Here is a 19981-nt window from a genome sequence, read left to right as displayed (position 1 = left end):
CTTTAGAAATGCCTGAGGATGCCAAAAACTTACCACAGATGAAAGAATATTCCCCCCAACATAGCTTCAGCCACACAAACCCCTCTAGTTCCCAAGTAATTCCATTCCCAGGAAGGAGGCTCTGCAGCCCAGGCTGGGAGAAGGAAGATGGAAGCACTCTGGGATGAGAACACCCTGCATAAGCATGAGAGGAGCTGCAAATCCTTAGTCATTTTGACTCATCCTTCAACCACCTCCTGCCTGTAAATTATTGGGCATCAAAATAAGAATATCAGTGACAGGGTAGAGGAAAATAGGGTTGGGCACTTAATTATGGTTTAGAAAAGTGATAGGGAAATGAAGGGTTTCTATTGAAATGGAAATGAGTAGAAGGAACCCTCCCTGCCCCAAAGTCCAGACACATGTGCAGCCACCTGATGCCAGCACATCCAGGGAAGAGGCCAAACTAGCTGGGGTTTAGTGTCCAAACTGAATTAAATATGAAAATCAATTAAATATTTAAGAGAATTTAAAAAATTATAGAATCCCAGAATGGTTTGGGTGAGAAGGGTTCGTGAAGCTCATCCAGTCCCACCCCTGCCATGGGCAGGGACAACTTCCCCTATCCCAGGTTGCTCCAAGCCCTGTCCAACCTTGCCTGGAACGCTTCCAGGGATGCAGCATCCACAATATTTTGCTGTATTGAGGTCACTTACAATGGGAGCAGGAGTCCTGTGACTTTTCTTTACATCTAAATACACAAAACAGAAAATGAGTCAGACCTGCAGAGTGCTGAGCACAGTAGCTCAAACCTCTGAACACCAAGACAAAAGAAAAAAAGCAAAGTTTTGATTCCTCCTAAACATCCCCCAGAAGAGCCAAAAACTTATTTCCTGAAAAAACTATTTATTTGTTTAACATAAAATATCTAATGTGGACTTCAACTCTCCAATGCCATGTCAGGAACAGGAACCAGAGGAGTATTTTACAACAAGCTTGAGATACACCAAGTTTTTCAACATTAAAATGTAAATCCAGCTTAGAAACTGTACATTCAGACATGGAAACATTCATTGCTCTTTCAGCAAGTATTTGGGAATAACAAATCATCCCATCCACACTTGGGGAATTACATTCCCACACCAGCTTGGCAAAACCAAATCCCACAATTCTGTTTAAATTCCAAAGGATCTCACTTTCCTGTTTGAAACAAAGCAGTTGCAATAATTCCTTTACCAGTGAGAAATACTCAGTGTGGAAAAGGATTCTTTGGAAGTTTATTTTGTACCTAAATGGTGCTGGCCTACTGATAAAATCTATAGTGGTGATTTAGAACTGGTGTGTGTCAACCCCAGTGTTCTCAGTGAACAAACTAAAATGGCCTTCTCTTATTAATTATATGCAAATTCCTGCAAATCCTTAATTCCAGCTCTGTTTCTGCAGTGCCCAATGGGCTCCTGCTGAATTCAGCCAGGTGGGATCAGCTGTGGTAGGCTTCTACCTCTCCCTTTTATTCAGCTGATCCAAAGCCCGTGGATATCCACAGGAGATTTTCCCAGATTTCAGTGAGCTTTGGATCAAGCTTCAACAAAATCAAAGATCCAGCAACACCAATCTTGGTATACCTATCATTAAATAGATTTTTTTTAGTGCAGAATTCATAAAAAGTGAAAAGCAAAAACGCCTTCCATTTTTTGGTTAACACTGTAAATGTCACAGGTTAAAACTGATCTATTCCACAGCATGGAAAATGTTGCATTCCCTATAAATCTTTACCTGGGAAGTGGCTTATCTGTAGGATCCAGGTGTGCATGAACAGAGAAACTTCACCTAAAACTCTCTAAAGGCCGTTGGATGCAATTCTTTAAAACTGCTGAATATTCACCTAAAATAAATGGAGTGAGATGTGAACATTACCCCAGGGAAGCAGAATTTTAACTCAAGGCATTGAGTAACAAACTGGGCCATGGCCTGTCCTGCACTTTGGATTCTCTGTCACCTCTAGCCAGGCTCAATTCCAGAGTTTTGGGATGCAAACACAGCTCATGGCAAGCCCAAGGAAGGAAGCATGGAAACACCTGGGGGACTGGAATGGCCTCGAGGGCCTCCAGCAGCAGCAGGATGAGGATGGAATGTCAGAGTGTCACTGAGGGGTGAACAGCCTGACTGTGCACAGGCAAACCCAGCTCCAGCAGATCCCAGCTCCAGCAGCTTTTCCAGCTCTCTGGCCACACATGTGGGGTAATATCTGGTTAAACCCATCCAGGATCTGCTTCCTCACTGCTGTGTCCCATATCCAGCACATTAGGGGACACTCCAAGTGAAAGCAGAGAGGTTCCCCATCCCTGGAAGTGTTCAAGGTCAGATGTGGATGGGGATTGGAGCAACCTGGTCTAGTGGAAAGTGTCCCTGCCTGGATGAGCTTTAAGGTCCCTCCCAACCCAAATCACTTGGGAATTCTGGCACTCCATGGAACAAATCCCTCTGGCTCTGCTCCAGGCTGCCCTAAGTACACAGGGAGAAGGACCCAACTCCAGCCTGGCAGAAGGAGGTAAAAAAATGAGCTGTGGTTGGTATCAGTGCTATGAGAGCCCTGTCAGTTTACTGGGATCAACTGGAGCTTGATTTTGGTGGACATGAGGACACAGGGACAGGGGACACAAAGGGAACCAACCCAGCTGGAAAGGACAGAGGGTTCTGTGCCACCACCCACAGCTGAGCCCAGGGATCCCAGGGATCCCTTGGGAGCTGAATTCATTTTCATCTCGCTGGGAAAAGCCAAGCTTGCCTGTTTCCACCAACCATTCCTGGAATCCTTCACTGAGTCACCATCCTCCAGTGGGACTGGATGGACACTTGGTGCCTTGGCAAACTGCTCTCAGCAGAACATCCCCCCTCATACAATTTCAACCTCTTTGGCCTTTTCCATCAGCCTGAGTTTCCTGGCTTTCTTTAAGGAATTTTCCACTTCTGTTTTCCCCTCAGTCTCCAAACAAGCAGCCTGGCATGTGGTGGAGCATTGCAGTGACCTCAGAGACGTGACCCCCAGTGACAGCTGTGCCCCACAGTGCTCACTTGTACTGCACCAAACATGGACTTGGAGACCTATTCCTGACCCCAGGAATGGGACCTGCTTCCCAGGATACTTAAAATGTTCAAGTGTAAAAACACGTTGCAAGTTTACCTGCGTTCAGGTGAGTCACTTGCTCAGACCACAAACCCCCACTGCTCCCACAGCCTCACCAAGTCCATCTCACCCACATTTGGTTGTGTGTCCCAAGGTCTGGAATCCTGAACATCCACTGAGGTACATCTCAGATCTCTACACATTTCCACAGACTGTGCCACCTGACTTGTGCCCAGGGACAGGTTTGTGACAAACCAGATGAGCCTGTCCTCACCTGAGCTCTGTTACATTCCCTGACAAGAGCAGGATCATCCCTTGAGGAGCCACACCTGAAGGAGGGATGTTCCTCATCCAAGGGCATTACAGATGAGCTCTTCCCATGGTTTTGCTCATTTATTCCAGCTACATTCCTTTGTCACCAGTCCAGGTACAATCAGCAGGAAAGGTCCTGCCCAGCTGTCAGGGAGTGGCTCCATCCCAACAGCAGCTCCTGACTCCGGCTGGGGCTATCCCACCATGAGGATGTGCCCAGGTAATGGAGCAGGGACACACCTGGATCCCCAAGAGTGAGAACCTCCTCACTCCAAGCAACAGACAGAGAGCTCAAGGTCCCTGGCAATGCCAGAGAAGTCCAATTCTGCTCCAAAACATGAGGATTTATGCATTGGACTCGATGAGCTTGGAGGTCTTTTCCAACCTTAACGATTCTGTGACTTACATTTCTGCTACAAGGTCTCAGCTCTGCAGCAAACACCACCTTCCCTGCTCCAACTACCCACCTGGGATGGGAGAAACAGTCAGGAATCAATTTCCAAGCAATCCAAGCGAAATTGTTTTCACCAGAAACAAAATCCAACTGGAAAACCTGGGTTGGTTTGACAGAATCACATTTTGGTGATGGTTTTGATGGCTAAAAGTGCAAGGCAGGCATTTAATCCATAGTGGTAGGGATGGAATCCACTCTGTGCCAGGCCAGGGCCTCACTAAAGATGAACCTCTTGGTTTTAGGCATCAAGAGCTCAATGTTTTAATGACAGCTTATGCTGGGCTGCAGTCACTTGGCATTTGCTTGGCACAGGACATTTTAAGCTGAAAAGCTGACCATGCAAGCACAACAGACTGAAGAGAAACCCCTCCTGCTAAACTTCCAAGGATATCTGGATCAAAGGCCTCTCCATCCAAAAAAGTTTTTATGAGTATGAGCAAAGAGCAGCAGAAACACAATTGGCTGAGGTTCAACCCCAAACTCCTGCAGTTTGACACGTGAGGATGGCAGTGATGGTGGTCAGCTTTCCATGCTTCAGGCTCGGAGGTTTTGGGAGACATCTTGCTCCTATCCTTCATTCTTCCAGCAGGTTTCCACGTCCCATCATTCCTGTGATTCCCCTGGGGAATGAGATCCTCTGCCCACCATCTCCTGGCCCCATTCCTTGTGGCTGGACTCCTGCAGGCCACGGCCCTTGGTCTCGATGGGCAGGAAGCAGGAGGCCAGGGCAGCCAGCAGGCAGCAGCCACTGTAAACCAGCAGAGTCAGATAGACTGAAGATTCCAACATCACCTGCAGGAGAAAGGCAGGGAATGCAAAACAGCACCTCAGCATGGAAATACACTAGTGGAGCAACAGCAATTTTAATTGTAGTATTGGGAATAAAGTTTAACTTGAGGTTTCTGGAAAGGAGGGAGATTTTATAGATTGTGTCAGGACAAGGGACAGTGGTTTTAAATTCTCAGAGGGCAGGATTAGATTGGATTTTAGGAAGGAATTCTTCCCTGTGAGGGTGGGAGGTCCTGGCACAGGTTGCCCAGAGAAGCTGTGGCTGCTCCATCCCTGGAAATGTCCAAGGACAGAACTTGGAGCAACCTGAGATAGTGGAAGAAAAGCAGGTTCTACACCACCTTCATAGAATCATGGAATTCCTGAAGCTGGAAAAGACCTCCAGGATCATCAATCCAAGCTTCCTGTGTGTCCAATCTCAGAGGAGAAGGGATTTACCTGTGCAATGAATGGGGTTATGAGGGCTCCCACTCTGGCCATTCCACTGCACGTTCCCAGGCCCAAAGCACGTGTGGCTGTGGGATAAACCTGTGGAAAAAAAAATCATCCCATCAATCCCAGTGGGAATTTTCCTCCTTCCACTCCTAAATCAATGGGAATTAATAAATGGTGCTACAGCACATTCTGTCAGACAATGACAATGGGATCTACAGCTGCAGTCTGGGGTGAGGTCCATTGGGAACAGGTCATCAAAATGACTTTCCCACCCTGTTCTCACTCCCCTTGAATATTCCCATCACCACAACAACCCCCTTACCTCAGGAGTGTAAACATAGGCAGCCTGAAATCCTCCTGAAATAAAAGCTCTTGCAATGAAGAGCAGCACAGTAAGAACATTTCTGTGAGGAGAAAGAGGAGAGCAGAGTTTGGGAGTGTTAAGTACAATCTGCTGGGTTCACTTGGAATTCACTTTTACTTCCCTCCCAAACTCTGCTGAGAAAACCCAACCCCAGCCTTAAATCCTTCTCCAGCTGAGCCACGACCATCCCACGGTTTTTCAAACCACCACTCCCAGTTCTCCCACCACAGTCAAGAGAGGACATGGAGAAATCCTTTACTCCACTTGTTCCCTGTGCTGGACTCACCTTCCAACACAGAGAAAGAGCAGGAGGCTGCAGAAGGAGAAGACAAGGAAGGACAGGGCCATGGTTTTCTTGCGGCCGATGCGGTCGATGATCCACAGGGTCACCAACACACCTGTGGGAAGAGACCAGGAGAGCCTTGGGAATCCAGCAAAGAGGGGTTGCAGCAGATTTAACACAGCCTGGGTGGTTTAGATTGGAAATTTTGGCCTCTCTTTCAAAGCCTTTGTGGCCCCAGGCAGGGCTGTGGGATGGATTGCTGCTGGTGCCATATGAAAACAGGAATTCTGTGTCAAAGCTGCAGAGCCCTGCTACATGCTCCACAAATCCATGAATCCACACTCCCATCCAGGGATTACTGATGGGAATGCCTAAAACACCTGCTCATGGCTCACTGGAAGAACTTCTGCTCAACTTCTGGCCATTTTCCCTGCTGGATTTAAGGGCTCTTTAGAATGTGGTGTTTTCTTTCTGTTCTGTTATTTAGATGTTTCACCAAATTATTTCTCCCCTGATTTTTGATAGGAAATAGATCAAGCTCAGTAAATCTCACTATTAAGTCTTCCCTCCAATGCAATTTTCCCAGATCCTTTTGAAAGCTGATGCACAGCAGGAGTGGGGATTATTCCAGCATCAGTGTCACATCTAGAGGTACCCTGTCAACATTTCTTACTCCCACCTCAGTGTGTGTGAGGATCAAACCAGACCTTGCAGCCACAGCACCACTCCAGGCACCCACTCTTTTTTCCTGGGTATCCTTCCCAAAATTCCTGTTGGGCAGCACACTCCTCTTAGCAATGACTGTGCATATTTCTCAGTCATACTTGCAAATTATCATTCATTAAATGACTTCTCCTTGAGCTTTCAGCCCTGAGATGATGATCCAGGAGAGTGAAAACATCCTGATCCCTGTCTCTGGTGTTGTTTCAATCAGATTAACACTGGGAGATCCCCTCCAGCTGAAGGATCAATGGCTGTTTCACACTACTTTGCTTGTCCTGTGCCAGACTGTCCATTGAAATTTGCTGGAATTGCCTGAAAATCACGGGATCAGGACTGAGGCTGGACACAGGGATTTAGGGAGCAAGTTCTCCATGGATTCACTTCACCCATTATCCTTTGAAAACACTTCTGGAAAGTCACTTATGGATAGAGATTCCAGTGTTTCTGCCCCTTTGATTGAGGTTTTCCTCCTCCTGAAGTGTTGCTGGGTTGGAACACACACAGGGCCCATTCCAGAGCAATGCCTGATTTTTTCTGGAGTGATCCCAGGGCAGGGAGAATCCACAGCTACAGCAAGGAGCTCTGAGTGCTGTGGGAAGCATCAGACCAGACATCCCAGTCCCACTGCTGAGCCCATTGCCACACCTGAGCCATCCCAAGGAAAAACTGGAGCTTCCCATTGCTCCTTACCAGGGAATTCTGACAGGGTTGTCCAGAGCAGGTCAGTGTAATCTTCCTCTGTCAGGTATTCACAGGTCAGGCTGCACTTGGCTTTTACTTCCTGCCTTCTGCTGGATACTGCAGGGAAAAAAGCACAAATATTCAATATATTTGAAGCAAACTCTTCCCTATTTAGCCTTCCTGCTGGGTCTCTCATTTTTACTGCTGAAATTTAGGAAGGGATGGACTGGAAGGACTGGTATGGATTCACTACACCCACCATCCTTTAAAATACTTCTGGGAGTTTGTTTAGGAATAGAAATTCAAGTGATTCTGCCCCTTGGATTTAATTGTTATTCCTCTTCTGAATGCCTGCAGTGCTGCTGGGATGGAATTCAGAGTCAGAGGGGCATTGAAGAGCAATGCTTGGTGGTTTTGCCTGAAAACACTGAACATTTATAACATTTTCTGTGACAGGATGTCTCAGCTCAGTGAAAATTCCACCTCCTTATCAGCTGTACAGCCAGAATTATTTTCCAGTCCAGGGCTCAGGACAGAATTAACTCCAATAATTCAGTTTCTCCCAACACAAAGTGGGATCCCAACACTTCCTACACTCTGAGAATACTGAAAACCCTATGTCCTTATAAAAACAAGGGTTTTTAAGGGCTACATCCTCCTCTGGGGAGGCAAACCTGAGTCAGAGCTCTCAGAGCTCATCACTGCTGCTCAGCCCTGGAAGCTGGGGCTGCTCCAACACTCCCCATCCACCTTTTATCATTTCCCAACTTCCAGGCAGTTTTCCCTAATTACAAATGTTCTGAATGCAATCATTCCTCCCCTGGGGAATCAAACTGTTCAAGCCTCTTCTTAACTCAGTCAAAGCACCTTCTTTTTCCCCCAAAAAATATCTGCCACACAAAGGATGTCGATTTCCCACCATTATCTTTTTTCTCAGCAGGTTTTCCCATCTTGAGAACCCAGGAGCTCCACAGCAGCAGTTTCTCTCTCTCAGAACTAATTAGACCTGTCATTGTATTTATTCAATCACTTTTTTAAATCAAGAGGAACAGATAACAGATCTGCCTTGAAGGTTGCCTTCCTGTTTGACATTTTGGGCTCAAAACCACTGCAGGACCTCTCTGCACTGGGCAGAGATGATGAAAAATTTAAAATAAAGTGAAAACTCAGCCACGTTCCTTTTCCAAACCACCAGCAGAAGGTGATCTAATAAAAGATATTCCAGCAGTTTTAAGAGGACATATTTAAAAAGAAAAGATGGAGCAATACTCACTGCTGCAAACATCTCCTGCTTGGAAGAGCTCTGTAGTTAATAAAACTAACCCATAATATGAAAAAGCATTGGAAAACCTGCAAGGAAGCAAATGAGAGAGGAAGTTTCAGCTGGTCCAACTTAAAAGAAACACCACCAATCAAAAGTCCTACCTCAAAGCTATTTCAGCATTCAGAAAATTAAAGGGCAATTTGATTTGGAATGCTTGGGTGGTTGAATAAATTACAAATCAATACAGGTTGGGGTTTTTTTTTTTTTTCTGTTTGGTTTTTTTTTTTTTCTGAGGAAGAAGTTGCTGTATTTCAGTAAAATCCCTTCAGTAAAACCCATTTAGAGCTGTGCTGGCACTGAACCTTTAGGTTTTGTCTTACCAAATAAACCAGAGCAACAACGTGGTCCAGCGGAAATGGGGGGTGAAAAGATCCCTCATTTTGCCTCGGTCCTCCTGTTGGGAACAAGCAGAAGTTGGGTGATGAGGGACAGCTAAAGTGTCAAATTTCATCCTGTCTCATGAATTCAGATCCAGGAATTCTGACCTGAGCTCTTCAACAACCTCAAGGTTTGGTTTTCTTTAATAACAGTGAGGTTAAATAACATTAAATGCCCATTTTAAAGCTGCTTTTCACTTCCAAATGAGAAATTAACTCTTCCTCAGTGGAAAAGAGGACTAAATGATCAAACCTCACTTTTTTCTGCCTAGCTGAGACATTAAAATTGAACAGCACATTGATGATTTGCTCACAAACCCCCTCAGTTTCACTGTTCTGTGACCTGTACATACCTGCCTGGAAACCACCAGTTTTCCCAAGGGCATTGGAGCTCCATTTTCTGTGGCAATCCTCTTCAAAGTGGCCAGAGCCTTCTCCTGGTTCCCAGATAACACATCATACCTGGCACTTTCTGGCAGCCACTAAGGGAGCAGAGCAGGTCACACATACAGGAGGGTGTCACAACCAGCAATAAATAAATCTGGGATTTTCCTTGGGGGAAACTCAGCGACTCCAGCAGATTCTCACATAACAAAGGATTACAGAACTAAACTGGAAGAATTCCAAGGAAGAATTCCAAGGATCATCTCATCAGGCTTTAAAAACTGCAACCCCCCACTTTCCCCATCACTCAGAACTCTTTCCCTTCCATTCCTCTGGGTTTTTCCCTGAGAGCTGTTGGGAATTTTTGCAGGTTTTTTTCCTTATCCCTTCTGTGCAGGAATGGCAAAGCATCCAGGGCAGATAACAAGATGCTCCTGGCATTCCAAAATTTATGGAATTTTTGGAATAAAATGGAATAAAATGTATGAGTTTAGGCTCCTTTTAATTTAGAACAAGCTTGTGATCACCTGGATAACTGCAGGTATTCCTGAAAAACTAAGGAATAAAAAAGGCTGCTAAACCACCTGACAAGGACATTTATCTACGAGGAGACTGAGTCATTGGCAAAGATATCACCTAATAAATAATAAAATAAATCACTGGAGATCAGGGTTAACTTATTTTGGAATCTGACCTGCACTCTGCAGATCCTATCCCTGATTTGGGAGGATTCTTAAGTGGAAATTGATTCTAGAAGTGACAAAATCTCAAGAGAATTTCAGGAAATAGCAACAGCTTTTGATAAAATGTTGATTCCACTGAGCTTAGTTGGAACAAAGTAATTAAATTGGAGAGGGTTCTAGGTCAGATTTCACCAAATTCCAGCCCTGCATTGTCCTCCAGCAATTACAGTCACATCAACACAACTTTCCCTGGGATGTTTTTCCCAGCACCCTGTTGACACTGCATTTTTTGGTCGTTATTTCAGTCATTTCACAGAAGACACCACCAGAGAGCTCAAAACTGCCCTGATTTCCTTCAGCTGGGTCACAGAATGGGGTAGAGGAATGGGAATTGCAGGAATTCACATGAATCCATGAGGAATACCTACAAAACACAGGCCAGCAAAGAGCAGGAGTGGGAGGGCAGAGAGGATGAGGAGCCAGCGCCAGCCGAGCGTGGGCATCACCACCACTGCCAGGAGCACTTCAAACACAGTCCCAAGGGCCCAGAACACCTGGAAGAGGGAAAACCAACAGAAAAAAATGAGGAATGGAGTGATCCCAAGGCCTCTTCTTCGGAACATTCCAGGCTGTGCTCACCAGGGATGGCTGGAGAGAGGAATTCCAGGGGTGCAAATTCTGCCTGAAAATATTCCAAGGCCAAAATTCTGCCCTGAGTGACTCTGACAGGTTTGGATGAAGATGTGGAGCTGAATTTAGCACTGAATTTGTGGAGCTGTCAGCTCTCCAAATCCATCACTGAGATGCACTTCAACACAAAATCATGGTCACCCAATGCCCCTCTTGTGCTCACTCTGCAGCTCTGGGTGCAAAATAATTTGGAAAAAAGAAAATTCAACACCAAGAGCGGAGTGTGACAGGAAAAGTTTCTGCTGCTTTTGGAGCTGGGCTGGTAGCAAAGCTCAGGAGTGACTCAGCTCCACCAGGATGGACAGGCCAGGCCTGGCTGCAGCTCTGAGGGGATTTCCAGGCAGGAGGATGGAAGGGATGTGACCACCAGAGGATTTGTCCCTTGAGGATCAGAGTACACCCACTCACCTCTATTAATAAAATGCATTTTGCTCTGGCTTTCATCGGAAGGAACTCAGCATATAAAGTTACCCTAAAAAAGGGAACAGAGAGGAAAATGTCAGCACAGAGAGGGAAATGCCACAGGTTCAAACATGAATTCCTATCCATCTCCTGTGTCAGGGTTCAATTCTCCAAGAGGGGAATACTTTCATGTCATTGATATAAAATAATTTGCATTCTTTTATTGTGGGATTCAAAGAGCAACCACTGAGGCTTTGTTTCATGCCTGTGCCAAGGAGTGATGGCAAAGCTTCTCCAGAAGGAATTCCTGAGGAGGAATTCAGGCAGCAGCCAGTCCAGGCTCTGTCATCTCTTTCAAACTGGAAAGGTTTGGCTTTGCTCTGTTTGCATTCCTTTGACTCAGTCTGTTCCTGCTTCCTTTGAGGTTTGGGACAAAATTCCTACTAACTTAAAAAGTGGATTGATCTCTGAGGAGCTGCCCAGGTTGTGGAAAGCAGGAAGTTTCACACAATATTTCATTCAAGCAGAGATTTAGAGAACTCAAATCACATCTTCAAGTGTAGCTCAGATCCCTCTGCAGTGCAGAGAAAACAGGAGCTGGTGAATGACCCCAGCAAAAGAAGGACATGGAATTGTTGGAGCCAGTCCAGAGGAGGAAATTTCACTCACTCCATGGAGATCCAGGCACTCACCTCCAAAATCACACAGCTTAAGGATATTAGAAAGGAGCTACTTTTCCTGCTTCATCCATGTTTACCCCTCTGTCAAGTAAACCCCTGTCACAGTCAGAACAGGAAACAGACTCGGGGAGGATGGGATCCACTCTGAGATCTGTAACTGGCTCTGGTTTTTCTCTCATGAAGCCACAGATCCTCAGTGAGCCAAGTCCAGTGGCTCTGGCTGGGCTGCACCTGCAGCTCTGGGTTTTTATCTGGGAGTGGCCATGGAAGCCACTGGGAAGGAATCTGTGAGCCATCAATCCAAGCCAGGCTCTGCCTGCTCCAAAATAGCACCTCCAGAAGGCAAAAAAAAAATCAATTATTGGTAAGGATGGAAGACTACAGAGAGAGAAGAGAGAATGGCTGTACCCTTCCCTTTACATGTATAATTAAAAGCCTAGAGCAGGGTTATTTATTGCAGGTGGAAAATTTATGGATCCCTCTCTTCAGTGAAAGGAACCACACAATGGTAAGAGAAATATCCTGACACTTCCTTTTCCTTCTGAGCCATCCCAGCATCTCCACAGCTCCAGGTCTGGGCTGTGTGGGTTTGAAATTCCAGCTCAGGGTGAGATGGGGAAGTTCAGGCTCTGACTGAACAATAATCTGGGGTTTTACAATCAGACTCAGGGCTCAGCTCTGCCTCTAAATCCTGCTGGTCAAGGCACAACCTGCTTTGCAAAAAGACCAAGGTTTGGGGTGGCTGAACAGAAACAAGACTTCAGTCCTACAGGAGAACCTCATAAGAAAGAAAGGGAAATGAGGAAGTGTGGAGTGCTGAATATTTACTTACGACTGAGGCACGCCTCCAATCCCAAATCCCACCAGGCCTCTCAACACCAGGATCCAGCTGTAAATGGGAGCAAATCCACTGAGGATCCCATAGTAGAGTGTCCACAACACGCTGATCTTCAGGCCCTGTGTTCAGCAAGAGTTAAAAATCACTGTAACACAAATTGAAGTGTAAAACAGAGCTTCAGATGCTTTCTGTTTCATAGGAGCTCAGTTCTGGATGTGCTTAGTGCAGCTTTGTACACGTGGACATTTGGGAATGTGGAATCCTGGAAGGGTTTGGGTTGGAAGGGACTTAAAGCTCATCCTATTCCAGGTGTAGGAACACCTTCCACTATCCCAGGGTGCTCTAACCTGGCCTCAAACACTTACAGGGATGAGGCAGCCACAGCTTCTTTGGGCACCCCCTGCCAGTTGCATTGAAATGTCCATGCTGCAGAAATATTGGGATAGATCCCAGCAGGAGCTGCAGACTTACTGTTTTCCTCCCATACTGGTCTGAAATGTTCCCCCAGAGCGTGGAGCTGGACATCATTCCCACAAACACCACCTGTGGAACAGCAGGGAAAAAAAAAAAAAACCTTTCCCTTAACAAGTGAAAATTCCAGTGCGGCCAACACAGAACACAAACTTCCAGTGAAACCAGAACATTTCAGCCCAAAACAGAGGGAGATGTGCAGGAGGTCAGAGAATGGGTTGGGTTGGAAAGGGCCTTAAAGATCATCCAGTTCTCTCTGGGTTGGAGCAGGGAAGTAACAAGGCTCCTCCTCAAGCCAGCTTTGCATTAAAAAAATCCATCAGTGACAACCCAGACAATCCCAGTCTGGCCTGGACTGGGCACACTGGTATTGTCCCATTGTGAGTCCAGCCCTGGAGGACACAGAGCTCTCCAGCTCCAAGGAAAATATTCCTGAATAAAAGCTGAGGAGCTGTTGGTTGAGATCTGCAGGACAGAGCTCTCCTCCAGCCTCCTACCACCATCCTCAGCAGCTCCCAGGTTTGAATGGAGATAAAGTTACACCTTAAAAGTTTACAAAAGTCTGAAGAGTGAGAGAAAATACCCCTGAAGCCTTTTCAGAGGTGACACTCTTGTGCTGAGGTGCACTCAGGGATGGGACATTCATGGGATTCAAGGACACCATTTCAAACTGCTGAGCACTTGAAGCATTTTACACAATCAAACAAAGGGCATTAACAACCAAAGGAGAGAGAAATTCAGGGAAAAAAGTCCCTGCATTCAGCAGCGGCCTGTGCTGAGAAAAGGGTTCCTAAACTTGTTTTCTTATTCCTAAAGGCACTGCAGGATTCCAGCATCACAGCACCATCCTTGGAGGTGGTGCTGTAAGATCTCTGCTTCCAAAGATCACTGGATAATCCCAGAATTATTTAGGCTGGAAAAGATTTCTGATATCATTGAGTCCAACCTCAAAAATCAACTGTTTGTTCCCCCTCAGAGCTCTCAGCATGTCAGAGAGCTTAGATGTGGGGAGAGAGAAAGATTTGCAAGCATGATAATAAAAATTTACCAATTTTTAAAAAATTAATCAGATGGTTTGAATTTTAGGGTGAATCTGAGTGAATTCATAGGTTTTCCTGGAAATTACATGAAACTTTGAGCCTGAAATCTGCAAAATGCCCTCAGTTCTCACTGAATTTCATTACTTCAATCTTTAAAAAACTCCTATAAATCTTTTTTTAAAACTTCCAAGCTGAAGGCCACTTGCAAAAGCCACGAGGAGATTTAATTTTAGGGATACAAAGCAAAATATCTGGATAACAATGATGGCAAGACCTCAGGGAAGACAGGAGCTGTCAGGTATTTTTCCTACCGAGGTGAGCAATGCAACCTGCCAGCTGGGTAAGCGCCACTCACAGTGCAGCTGAGGAGCAAGGATACTTAAAATCATCATTTCCATGGCATCTGCCATCTGCAGGGGGAAGAGAAAGCAAAAATCAACAAGTGCCTGCAAATCAGGTGGATTTAGGAGTCAATAATAGGCCTTGGTGACATTTCCGTGATGTTCCCACCTTGTGGTTGAAGAAAATGTTGAATATTTAACATTTAAACTCATTTCTGATTGTCAGCACTTTAGGAACTCTGGCAGAGAGGATTCAAAGAGCTGAATCCAAAGGTTTTGAGGAGGTTTGGCTGGGCAGTGACACAGGTTCAGTCACTTCCTTAGGGCAAATTCCAGCTTTTAGCCCCTTCACACGTGGATTCAGTCAGGAGTGTTTAATACCTTGTAACTTATTCCCTTAAACATTCCTGGATTTGCACTCCTGGAAACCAAATTCCACAGTTGGATTAGGATCTGAACCATGGCAGATTCCAGCTTTTTACATGGAAAAAAGCCAGTAAATACAGCTCCAGGTATCAGGATCCTGAAATACACCACAGGAGGTGGAACACAAAGCTTCAGAAAGAGCAGAAAAATGGAAACCAAGACTTTTTTGTTGTGTGGAAGTGCTGGGCTGCTGCTCCTCTGAAACTGAGATAACAGCAATCCTGACTGATGCAGACAACTGAGGTGGCAGCTGATGGGAGGAATGTGGCAAAATCACTGCAGGAGCAGCCTGGAACCTCTTTCATTTGAATCCAAACTGAAGTGGAGAATTGAAATGGTTTTCCAAGGCCTGATTTCTAAGAACTTCAGAGACAAAGAAATCCATCATTACCCCTCACAACAAGGCTGAGTGCTGCTGGTGGTTTAGAAATCCCAGTGAAATTCCTGCTTTATTGTGCATTTATCTGCTTGGAGCCTCTCTGCCCCCATTATCTGAAATCCCTGAGATTCTCTAAGTGATGATCATGAATTGATCCTGATCCCAATTACTTGCCCATGCCAATCCAGTAATGACAGAGAGCTTCCACTGGAACTTCCCAAATCCAATGGCTTCCACTGCATCCTCCACCATGAAAGTATCTGCAAAGAAAACAATTCCAGTGGATTCTTTCCTGAGAAAAGCCAGCCCTTGAGACAGAATTTTCTGGTTTAATTACTAATTAATTGGCTAATCTGATGAGATCTCAAATCTATAACAAAGCTACTTAGTTGTAATTATACAATTCCTACTCAGGAAAATCTCTGTGTTCTTCCAAAGCCAAAATAATTTGAATTATTCCTAGAATATTTTAATCACGTGGAGGTAAATCAGTGTGGCACCCACAAATCCAGCCCATCTTCAGCCTCCTCTTCCTCCTGGGAGTGACTGCTGCAGCCACTGGAGTGCAGCTTTCTGTGGGGAGAAACAGCTCTGCCCCAGCCCACTGCAGTGCTGGGAGCTGCAGGGAATATTTCAGTGCAACCTCTTATTATTTAAATCAATAATTTCTCCAAAACACACAAATCTTAAACCCTGCTTCTGTTCAAAATGCTGCTGGTTTTTTCCCACCCACTGCCATGAACCTCTTTAGTTTGTCCCAGCTGAAGGTGCTGAGACGTCTCAAATTCCTCTGCTCTAACGCAAAATGAAATGACCAAGAAAAGCACATTTTGATATTTGAGTTGTTTAAATCAATTTCAGTCTCACAGTTCTAAAACTTGCATCAGCTTGGAAAGGACATTCCTCAGGAAAAGCTTTGGCTCAGAGCTGTGAGATCTCCACAACACAAACCAGGAGAAAACCAAACAAAATCCAAGGGATAAAGCACAAAACCAAGATTAACACCAAATTTTCACACTGTGCTAAGAGAAACCCAAAAATTTCTCCTCCCTCCTAAAGCAGTGATGCCTCCAGGCAGGAAGCAGAGGCTGAGATGGACATTCCTGATGTCCTCTAGGAAAAGAGGAGCCAGGAACTCTGCAGATTCATCTCAGCCTTGAAGGAGAGCCAGCTGTGAGCAGCTCCTGAGGGAACTCACAATTCAAATTGTGGCAGCTGGATCCACAACTCCCTGACAGGAGTGTCCAGCACAGGGGGACACAAAAAGGAGCACATAAAGCACCCCACAGGCAATGGGCTGATCAAACCACCATTTTCAGCTCTAACACAATTTCCCTGAGTTATTATTTATATCTGGGCATCCTTAACTTCTCCAACCCCCCTGTACCCAGCCTGACTGAGATGAAGAGATCCCAGAAGGCTCTTCCAGCAGGAAAACGAGCCCTGCTCACCATCCGTGGGGTTGGCAAATTCCAAACCCCCTGTACCCAGCCTGACTGAGATGAAGAGATCCCACGAGGCTCTCCCTGCAGGAAAACGAGCCCTGCTCACCATCCGTGGGGTTGGCAAATTCCTTGGGCACTGCAGCTCCATCCCCCAGCTCCACGGGCTCCAGCTCCGTCCTCACCCCCTCGATCTGCACCTCGTGCTCTCCAGAAATTCCATCCTCCTCCGACCTCGAGCTCTCCCCCGTGCGGCGGAACTTCACCACCCTGAAAGCACAAAAAAACCGGGATGGATCCTTCCGGGAGGATTTTCCAGCTGGGGAGGTTTAAAATCCATTTTGCATCAAGGTTTCTCCTCATTTCCTGTCTCCACTCTCCACTGGGAACGCTGGGATTTGGGTTTGGGTCTGGTTCGAGGTGTCCTACCCCGGGATGGGATCTCATCCTTGGGTTTGGACACAGAGGTTGTTGTTGTGCTATCCACGAAGTTATAAAACCACTGAGGTCATGAAAATATGATGGAATGATGCATATTTAATGAGATCCATGTTTGGTGTGCCTGGGTTTGATTGGAATTAGGCATTGCTGTGTCATGGAACTGGATTTAATGGGAATTAGGCATTGCTGTGTCATTGAATTTCGGGGGTTTTGTCCAGGCAGGAAGAGCCCAAATTCCATTTCCTGAGTTGTTTTCGTGATTAGAAACTCCAGAAATGCACCAGAATTTGAAATATTATTGAGTGAAATACAATTACTGAGCTCATTCAGGGAATAGACAGATTTTTTTCCAGCAGGATGATGATTCTGTGACTCTGCTTTCATCTTAAACAGAATTATTTAATATCATGTCATTAATGAAATATCTGTATTTTAAAACCAGAATTTTCTAAATTGACACAGCTTTGATGTTTTGGTCAGAGGGATTTGTTCCCTTCCCACAGAGAAGGTTCTTTTCCCATTTATGAAGACTTCTGTGGCCAAAGATTTGGGAACAGATCCTCAAAGTTCCTTCACTTTATCTGCAACACAGCAGAACTTTTTTCCCCTTTGGAAAGTGAAAATCCCTTGGATTTAAGTGAAATAGTTTTGGAAATAAATTAAATTATCCCAGAATCACAGGGAGGGACCTGTGATCATCCCAGATCTGGAGATGATGGATCCTGCAAAATCTGAGAATCACAAATCCAGGCAGGGATTGCCACATTCCTCAACAGAGAAAATAAAAATATAGGTGTATAATTTAGGGATAGATGAAACAAACTGATACAAACTAAGGAAAAAAACTCCACAGGGAGTTCCACACTTGGAAATATTTTCACATCTGGGACATCTCAGGGAGCTGCTGCATTTATTTGCAAAATCTCACAGCACCAAAACAGCTGCACTGGAAGGTACTTTGGAATTTATTCCCAGGTTTTGGTCTTAAAAATGGAAAAAAAAACTTGGTAAAATAATAACCTCTGATAAAATAACCTCAGATTCTTTTCCCTGACAAGCTCAATCCTAACCAAGGACTGGAAAAGAGCTGGAGTTCCTGTCCAACTTAGCAGGAATGTTTTGGGACAGGGTGCTCTGTCATTGACACGAGCTCATGAATATTTAACACCAACTTGAAACATTCCTTCCCTGCCTGGCAGAGCCCATGATTTATAAATAGGAAATATGTTGCAAAACACCTGAGAATGGAGCATTAGGAAAAAGCAGGTTGGTTTTAAAGGAAGCATTTGGAATTGAGGGGAAAGGAAGGAATTCCTGGGGTTAAAGGCACCAAAGATTTTATCAGGTTTGGGGCTGGGTTTCTGCCCTTCTTTTTTTTTTTTTTTTTTTTTTTTTTTTTTTTTGCACAGATCCAGCAGCCACATCCCAAAAATCAGGATTTTCCTTGTGCAGCTTTCCAGAAACGCTGCCAATCCCAACGGGGCTTCTGGGGTCCCCCCCACCCCACCTTGGCAGGGCAGGTCCTGCTCTGCGATTCCTCCCTGACGAGGAGGAGGAGGAGGATGGCGAGGAAGCTCAACGTTATTTACAGCCAAACCCCCCTGCAAAGGCGATCCCAACGTCTCCTCTCCCAAAATCCCCATGATTTTATCCCAAGCCCTGCTGCTTTTTACTGCCATCAAAAAAATGGTGGTAAAAACCACGCCGAGCAAAAAACCAAAAAACAACCAACCAACCAACCAACCAAAAAACCCCAAAAACCAAACGAGATGAGTGAATTTATGTAACAAACGGCTCCTGCATCCCTCGGGATGCTCCACCCGGGCAGCCCCGGCGGGAATACGGCCTTGCCCGCCGGGCTGTGAGCGGCTCCCCGGCAGAATCGGCCGCTCCCCGGCGGGATCCCCGCGGCCGGAGGGGCAGGAGCCCCCCCGGAGCTACTCACGGCAGCTGCTTCAGCTGGAACAAATCCTCCTCCATGGCCGGGCGGCGGCTGCGCTCATCGCTCCCGCATGGCGGGCTCGGGATGCGGGATGGAGCGCCTGGAAGGGCTGGAGAGGCTGGAGAGGCTGGACAGCTCCGCAGGAACCGCCGCGCCTGGGCTCGGCTTTGCTGGGCTCAGCCCGGCACGGCACGGCTCAGCGCGGCTCGGCTGCTTTGGCACAGCTCAGCTCAGCATGGTTTGGCTCAGCCTGGCTCGGCTCGGCTGCTTTGGCTCAGCTCAGCGTGGCTCGGCTTGGTTTGGCTCAGCTCGGCTCGGTTTAGCTCAGCGTGGCTCAGCTCAGCTCGGCTCGGTTTGGCACGGCTCTGTTTAGCTCAGCTGGGTTCGGCTCGGTTCACCCGCACTGGCCATGGCTGGGCCTGGCTTAGTTCAGCTCAGCGGGGTTTGGCACGGCTGGGCTCAGCTCAGCACAGCTCGGCTCGGCCCGCAGCGTTTGGCTGAGCTCGGTTTGGCTGAGCTCGGCTCAGCGGGGCCCGGCTCAGCCGCGGTTCCCCCATTGCCCGAGCTGGGCTGGATGGGCTGTGCCGGGCAAAGCCCCGAGCCCGGGCGCTGCCAGCGCTGCCGAGGCCGCCCCGGGCCGTGTCCCCGGGGATCACATCCAGCAGCACCGGGAATCCCCGGGCACCGCACCCGGCCCTGCCCCGGGCAGCGCTGCCAGGGCTGCACAACCTTTCCGGAGTGTTTGCCCTCAGTATCCCAACTAGAGCGCCACGGGAGCGGCGGGACTGCGGTGTCCCGCTCTTCTCCCGGAGCTCTGAGCCCCGGGACACCCCGGGCGGGCCGTGAGGGCCAGGCAGCGCGGGGATCCGGCCCGTCACACCGGGACCAGCCTGAGACCCACAGGGCTCCCCAGCACAGCCGCTATCACACCGGGAACAGGCCCGTTATCCCCACTCCGGGCCGCCCACACCGCT

At 46.8% G+C, this 19981-nt stretch overlaps 1 protein-coding gene across 1 annotated transcript; it reads right to left on the bottom strand.

Annotated features, from left to right (window-relative positions):
• Positions 1 to 865: 865 nt before the first annotated feature.
• On the bottom strand, positions 866 to 19977 carry SVOP (SV2 related protein). The gene is made up of 16 exons (XM_059863547.1): positions 19011 to 19977; positions 16734 to 16894; positions 15357 to 15442; positions 14348 to 14446; positions 12997 to 13068; positions 12520 to 12644; positions 11014 to 11077; positions 10344 to 10469; positions 9202 to 9330; positions 8792 to 8865; positions 8421 to 8497; positions 7157 to 7264; positions 5747 to 5858; positions 5419 to 5500; positions 5100 to 5189; positions 866 to 4664 (listed from the first exon to the last, which is right to left on the bottom strand). The coding sequence occupies exons 1-16, from the start codon at positions 19043 to 19045 to the stop codon at positions 4476 to 4478; spliced, it is 1629 nt and encodes a 542-aa protein (XP_059719530.1). The 5' UTR covers positions 19046 to 19977; the 3' UTR covers positions 866 to 4475.
• Between the last annotated feature and the right edge of the window lie 4 nt (positions 19978 to 19981).

The sequence above is a fragment of the Haemorhous mexicanus genome, chromosome 19, assembly GCF_027477595.1.
Source record: "Haemorhous mexicanus isolate bHaeMex1 chromosome 19, bHaeMex1.pri, whole genome shotgun sequence".
Taxonomy (NCBI): Eukaryota; Metazoa; Chordata; class Aves; order Passeriformes; family Fringillidae; genus Haemorhous; species Haemorhous mexicanus.
Note: the sequence above shows the minus strand (reverse complement) of the source record. Positions and strands in the feature narration are given on the sequence as shown.